Here is a 7,690-nt window from a genome sequence, read left to right on the forward strand (position 1 = left end):
TTATTTATTAAAAAAGGTGTAGGTAGAAACTCTATAAGATGCACCAAGTGTAAGCTATGGACACATAAGAGGTGCAGCAATGTCAAAGGAAGGCTAACTAGGAAAATAGTTTTTGTCTGTGGCAAATGCTCAGGAGCAATAAACACTGGAAATATGCAGAGACCAACTTCTGCCACGTTCCAGGGAGACAAACTAGAAGTAGTTGATAGCTTCCGCTACCTAGGAGACCAAGTCAGTAGCGGGGGGGGTGTGCTGAAAGTGTAACTGCTAGAGTAAGAATAGCCTGGGCAAAGTTTAGAGAGCTCTTACCCCTGCTGGTGACAAAAGGCCTCTCGCTCAGAGTAAAAGGCAGACTGTATGATGCATGTGTACGTACAGCCATGCTACATGGTAGTGAAACATGGGCCGTGACTGCTGAGGATATGCGTAAGCTCGCAAGAAATGAAGCCAGTATGCTCCGATGGATGTGTAATGTCAGTGTTCATAATCGTCAGAGTGTAAGTTCCTTGAGAGAAAAGTTGAACCTAAGAAGCGTCAGTTGTGGCGTGCAAGAGAGACGGCTGCGCTGGTATGGTCATGTGACAAGAAAGGCTGAAGATAGTTGTGTGCAAAAGTGCTACACCCTAGCAGTGGAGGGAACCTGTGGAAGAGGTAGACCCAGGAAAACCTGGGACGAGGTGGTGAAGCACGACCTTCGAACTTTAGGTCTCACTAAGGAAATGTCTAGAGACCGAGACCTATGGAAGTATGCTGTGCATGAGAAGACCCGGCAAGACTAGTCAGGCCATAACCCGTGCCCCGACCGGGGACGTAGTCAGTCCTGTGCATACCTTCCTTCTTGTGACACTTATGAAGACCTGTTGAGGCAAGTGAAAATCAAATCAAATCAAAACAAATCAAAATAGATGAACATCAGTGGAATTGTATTCTTCGTGGTACCAGTGCCGGTGGCACACAAGAAAACCACCCAAACGTGGCCGTAACCAGTACCGCATCGACTGGCCTCCGTGCTGTGGGCACAACACACACCATCCGATCGTGGCCGTTCGCCAGCCTCATCTGGCACCTGTGCCGGTGGCACATAAAGACACCATCCGAAGACCCGGCGACGTAGTCAGTCCACCTGTGCATACCTTCCCTCTTATGACACTTGTGAAGACCTGTTGAGGCAAGTGTGTGACACTTGTGAAGACCTGTTGAGGCAGAGGCAAGTGTGTGACACTTGTGGAGACCTGTTGAGGCAAGTGTGTGACCCTTGTGAAGACCTGTTGAGGCAAGTGAAAATCAAACCAAATCAAAATAGATGAATATCAATGGAATTTGTATCTTTGTGGTTCCAGTACCGGTGGCACACAAGAAAACCATCCGAACGTGGCCGTCGACTGGCCTCCGTGCTGTGGGCACAACAAACACCATCTGATCGTGGCCGTTCGCCAGCCTCACCTGGCACCTGTGTCGGTGGCACATAAAAACACCACCACCATCCAAAGACCCGGCGACGTAGTCAGTCCACCTGTGCTTACCTTCCCTCTTATGACACTTGTGAAGACCTGTTGAGGCAGAGGCAAGTGTGTGACACTTGTGAAGACCTGTTGAGGCAGAGGCAAGTGTGTGACACTTGTGGAGACCTGTTGAGGCAAGTGTGTGACACGCGTGACACTTGTGAAGACCTGTTGAGGCAAGTGAAAATCAAACCAAATCAAAATAGATGAACATCAATGGAATTTGTATCTTTGTGGTTCCAGTACCGGTGGCACACAAGAAAACCATCCGATCGTGGCCGTTCGCCAGCCACATCTGGCACCTGTGTCGGTGGCACATAAAGACACCATCCGAAGACCCGGCGACGTAGACAGTCCACCTATGCATACCTTCCTTCTTGTGACACTGTGAAGACCTGTTGAGGCAAGTGAAAATCAAATCAAATCAAATCAAATCAAATCAAATTAAAACAAATCAAAATAGATGAACATAAATGGAATTTGTATCTTTGTGGTACCAGTGCCGGTGGCACACAAGAAAATCATCCGAACGTGGCCGTAGCCAGTACCGCATAGACTGGCCTCCGTGCTTGGGGACGTAACAAACACCATCCGATCGTGGCCGTCCGCCAGCCTCATCTGGCACCTGTGTCGGTGGCACATAAAAACACCATCCGAGCGTGGCCGTCTGCCAGCCTCGTCTGGCACCTGTGTCGGTGGCACATAAAAACACCATCCGAGTGTGGCCGTTCGCCAGCCTCGTCTGGCACCTGTGTCGGTGGCACATAAAATCACCCACTACACTCTCGGAGTGGTTGGCGTTAGGAAGGGCATCCAGCTGTAGAAACACTGCCAGATCTGACTGGCCTGGTGCAGCCTTCGGGCTCCCCAGACCCCAGTTGAACCGTCCAACCCATGCTAGCATGGAAAACGGACGCTAAATGATGATGATGATGATGATGATTATTATCATTATCATTATCATTATTATTATTATTATCATTATCATTATCATTATTATTATTATTATCATTATTATTATTATCTTTATCATTATTATTATTATTATGGCAGTGAGCTGGTAGAATCATTAGCACACTGGTTGAAATGCTTAGCAGTATTTTGCTTGTCTTCATGTTCTGAGTTCAAATTCCACTGAGGTTGACTTTGCTTTTCAGCATCAATAAATTAAGTAGCCGTGATACACTGGGGTTGATGTAATCGACTTGTCCTCTCCCCCAAAATGTCAGGCCTTGTGCCTTCAGTAGAAAGGATTATTATTATTATTATTATTATTATCATTATTATTATTATTATTATTATTATCATTATTATTATTGTTGTTGTTGTTGTTATTGTTATTAAGATGGCAAGCTGGCAGAATTGTTAACGTGTTGGGCAATATACTTAGCAGTATTTTGTGTGTCTTTAGGCTCTGAGTTCAAATTCTATGAGGTTGACTTTTCCCTTTATCCTTTCATGATCAATAAAATAAGTTGAGCCCTGGGGTTGATGTGATCCCCCTGTCCCTCTCCCATCAAATTTCAGGCTTTGTGCCTATGGTAAAAGGGATTATTATTATTTATAAAAATGGTAAGAGAGGATGGTACCTCTCTAAGTGTAGACTTGTGAGTTGGATATAGGGAATTGGAAGAGGCACTTGCTCTTGGTGATCAGGGAAATCTCGGGCAGTGGGTTTCCTCGATTATCCCTAGGGGGTCATCCTGTATCAGGAGAGCTGCATCTCTTTAACCACCTTCTTTTTTTATTCTTTAAAACTATTTTATCATTTCATTATATGTAAATCCCCACAATTTGTGTCTGCTTTTGAATTTTCCCCCTCATCTACTCTGGTGACAAATAAATGAAATCATCATCATCATCATCATTATCATTATTATTATTATTATTATTATTATTGAGTGAGAGAGCAGCACATGCCATCAAAGTGTGACTGGCATAAATATACAAAGCCCAGAATACCCATCATGACTACCCATCTGATAAGGGTACACCAGGCACATGCATCACAACCATATGTGCGCAACATGGTGATCTCATATCAAGATAAACAGCGCATGACCTTACAGGTGGGGCCCAGTTAGAATTTTCTTCTTGTCGAGTAGCCCATCCTGCTCAAAAGGTCCCTGAATAAGGGTTGTTTAAGGATGTTGAGGGAAACATCCATGTTTCCAGAGGTGAATTATTCAAGCCCCAAAGAATCCCTCTCAACACATGGCTATGATGCTCCCCCACTACTTCTGCTTGTGATCAGAGATGCACATATCGTCAGCCATTAAGGAACATGCTCAACTGGCTAAGGTCAAACAACTGACAAGCAAACCTGTGGTATTGAGCAGAATATTTGCTGTAGCCCATCTTTTATAGCAAGACAAAACAATGTACATGATAACACTTCCAATCAGTTAAGATCAGAAGCCATGAGAGCCACTGCCTGGTACTACATCAGGGCATTATTATTATTATTATTATTATTATTATTATTATCATTATCCAGTAGTTTTATTTTTATATCGTGCTTTCACTTCACTACCGAGCGCAGCTCTGTGTGCCTTGGGTATGTTCTGTGATTTGTTGTGATGCTCTGATGGTTATTGTATGGAAAGTGTTCTGCGTAGGATGTGTGCAGTGCCTAGTAGTGCAATTTTCTGTATGTTATATGTGTTTGTAAGTCCTGGTGTTTTTGTTATGTATTTGTCTGAATATTTTTTTATCATGCCTAATGCACCTACTATGATAGGAATTGTTTCTGTTTTCAGATTCCACATTCTGGTCATCTCTATTTCCAGGTCTTTGTATTTTACTATTTATTATTATTATTATTATTATTGTTATTATTTTTAATTTATAGGTTTCTGGAGATTCCTCATGTTTTGATGCTGATGCAGATAAAGTGGTCTGGTTACCTCCATCAGGTAAGTTTTCTTTTTTATTAAGACAGGTGTTGCATTTCATATTTATTCGACATCTTCTGTGTAGGCAATGCTGTCTGCTTCAGCAGATCTGTGTGCAACCATGTGGTTCTCTGTTTGATTTCACTCCAGAGTATCTTCAACCATTGTCTTTACGGCCTTGTATCAATCAAAGCCTTGTGACTAATGATTGATGGAAACAGTAAGAACCCAATGCAATCATCTTCATCATCATTTCTCATGCATGCAAGAAACTACAGACAAATACGAAAATGTATTCTAATCAGAGATGAAAAAAGGAGGTACCTTTAGACAACTCACCTGATGAGACACACCTGCACAAAATGATGCCCTACAACTGATTGTATAGGGTCTTGTGAGGGACCAATACATAAGGGATCAAAACCATTCTAGTGATTAATAAAGAATTTCGTGAATTACATTTTCTTTCTCTTTCTCTCATGTTATATATAAATATATATATATATATCATCATCATCATCATCATCATTTAATGTCTGTTTTCCATGCTGGCATGGGTTAGATGGTTTGACTGAATGCTTGTAAGCTGGAGAGCTGCACAAAGGTTCCACTCTGATTTGGCATGGTTTCTACTGCTGGATACCCTTCCTTATGCCAACCATTTCATGAGTGTAGTGGGTGCTTTTTATGTGCCAGTTATGAAACACTGGCATTGACCATAATTACGATCTCACTTGGCTTCTCAAGCCGGGCACAATGCTAAAGTTCTCAGTCACTTGTCACTACCCCCCCCCCACTGTGAGGCCCAGAGTTCAAAGGGTGTTTTTTATGTGTCACCAGCATGGGTGACAGATACACACACACATGCACGCACACACCAATATACCAATATCAAACCATGACACCACATGACCTTTGTTGACCAATTGCAGCCCACCTTAAGGTAATAACAGTTAACTTCTTTCATTCAAATTCAAAATGGCTGAAGACTAGCACCACTCTTGAAACTTGGAGTACCAGCAAGTTTGAATCAAACTGTTTTGATCCATACTTGTGACTCCCAATAAATTGGTTGAATGCTCTTCTTTCATTTGCCCACTCACACGTGTGTTTGTGTATATATATATTATATATATATATATATATATATATATATATATCAAAATAAATAACAAGGATATCCAGAGGTAATGCAATACGATTGTTTCATGCGACTCCATTTAATTGAACAATGCAAATATTACATCAATTTAAAATGTAGAGCAATCTTCAGTGATAAGCCGTGTCTTGTTTGAAAAAATCTCAGTTACAACTGATGTTGTTGGTAAAACATGTTCTTTGTCTATCTCCTTATCCTCTTGGTGATTTTGGATAAAAAAATTTTAACAAATGAGTCCTTCGAATTTAACTAAATTTTATATTTTTATGCTGCTGAAGATTGCTCTACATTCTAAATTGATGTAATGTTCACATTGTTCAATTAAATGGAGTCACATGAAACAATTGTACTGCATTACCTTTGGATATCCTTGTTGCTTATTTTGATTTTAATCACCCCATTTTGAATTATATGGATAATACCATGCTAAATTCTGGTGCCTTCAACTTAAGTACCATATTATCTGAATCTAAATTTTATATATATATATATTATATATATATATATATATATATATAATATATATATATACATATATACATACATACATATATTATTGCTATAATGTTAAACTGCCGTATGTCCAAATTTTGGCTAAATGCGTATTTTTTCAATATTTATTTTTGCTTGCAATAACCGGTTCTTTTGGTCAAACTGTCGTATCTCCAGCTGCTTCAGATGCCAAGATATCAAAAATTGTCAAAGTGTAGGACAACGGTTTTGCTATGGAATGGTGGAACTATTTTCTCATTTTCTGAAAAAGGAATCTTTTGGACTTATGACACTTTTGCATAATAACAACAATATATATATGTGTGTGTGTGTGTGTGTGTGTGTGTGTGTGTGTGTATGTGTGCAACTGGCTTCTTTCAGTTTCATTCTACCAAATCCATTTACATGGCTTTGGTTGGCACAGGGCTATGGCTGAAGACACTTGCCCATGATGCTATGCTCTGGGACTGAACATCTTAGTTAGTTAATGTTTTGGCTCAAAAAGCAAGGCCATGTAGGGGGACATGGAGTTATGTACAGGGTGGTGTTCATGTAAAGAGTTCAGGCCACTTGTGGTCAAGGGAGACTTTGAACCGAGCGGTCGTAGGCATCTTCACCATCTCATCCGGCAGCTTATTCCACGGATCCGCAACCCAGACAGAGAAAGCCCCTCTCCTTCGATTGGGATGAAATCGTCGCAGATAGAGCTTTTCAGAATGACCCCGCAGCCGACGCTCTGGAGCAAGAGTGAAGAACAGCTCTTTCGAGAGGTTACACTTCCCGCTTATGATGTTGTGAGCAAGAATGAGATCACCACGGCGTCGTTGTTTTTCTAGAGAATAAAGGTCGAGCGTCTTCGGCCTTTCTTCATAAGACAAATTCTTGAGACCAAGAGCCTTGTTGCTGGGAAGCAAGCTTCTTACCACGTAGCCATGCCTGCACCTATTAATTCCGTTACGTGGCCAGTATGCACCCCCCCTCCCCCCACCCTTGTATATGTCATTTCCTTCTTCTTGATGCATTCGTGCATTTTGTATATTTATTTACTTTTCATTTATTTGATTTTTATGCATTTTCTGTTTTTTTTTTGCTTATAATATTTATTGCAGCTCTACCATTTCTTTCCAGATCAAACTGGTGATGGACGTACTTCTTTGAATGAGAAATATGGCTATTGATCTCTCCAAGATTCCACTCTCCACCCCCACCCCCACCCCCCACTGGAACATTTCAAATCTCCATGAACTACTGATGCATTAAAACATTTCCAAACAAAACTCGCCTCTGTTTTAGTAAAACTCTTTCTTCTTCTCTATATGTGTATACACACACATGAAAATATATAGGTGTGTGTATATATATATATACACACACACACGAGGAGGTGTGGAACTTTTTCTGGCATTAAGGGTCTCACAAAAGGCCTTCTGAGTTCTTTAAGGACTGCTGCAGTAAGTGTGTGGATCTGAGGAGAATCTGTTGAATAAAATCATTAAAGGATCCTCCTGTATTTTCTTTTATCCAAAGCCAGGAACTTTCCAGCCTCACCCCTTGTATAAGTGTGTGTATATATATCTATCTATATCATCATCATCATTGTCATTCAATGTCTGTTCTCCATGCTGGCAGGAGTTGGACTGTTT

At 41.0% G+C, this 7,690-nt stretch overlaps 1 protein-coding gene across 1 annotated transcript in view; it reads left to right on the forward strand.

The window, feature by feature from the left end:
• Positions 1 to 7,326, forward strand: part of LOC115224479 (kanadaptin) — a 78,413-nt gene extending 71,087 nt beyond the window's left edge. Inside the window, exons 12-13 of the mRNA XM_029795388.2 lie at positions 4,354 to 4,417; positions 7,176 to 7,326. Coding sequence (XP_029651248.2) covers positions 4,354 to 4,417; positions 7,176 to 7,225 — 114 coding nt within the window. The 3' untranslated portion in view covers positions 7,226 to 7,326. The remainder of the gene's footprint in view (positions 1 to 4,353; positions 4,418 to 7,175) is intronic.
• The last annotated feature ends 364 nt before the right edge of the window (positions 7,327 to 7,690 follow it).

The sequence above is a fragment of the Octopus sinensis genome, linkage group LG25 (assembly GCF_006345805.1).
Source record: "Octopus sinensis linkage group LG25, ASM634580v1, whole genome shotgun sequence".
Taxonomy (NCBI): domain Eukaryota; kingdom Metazoa; phylum Mollusca; class Cephalopoda; order Octopoda; family Octopodidae; genus Octopus; species Octopus sinensis.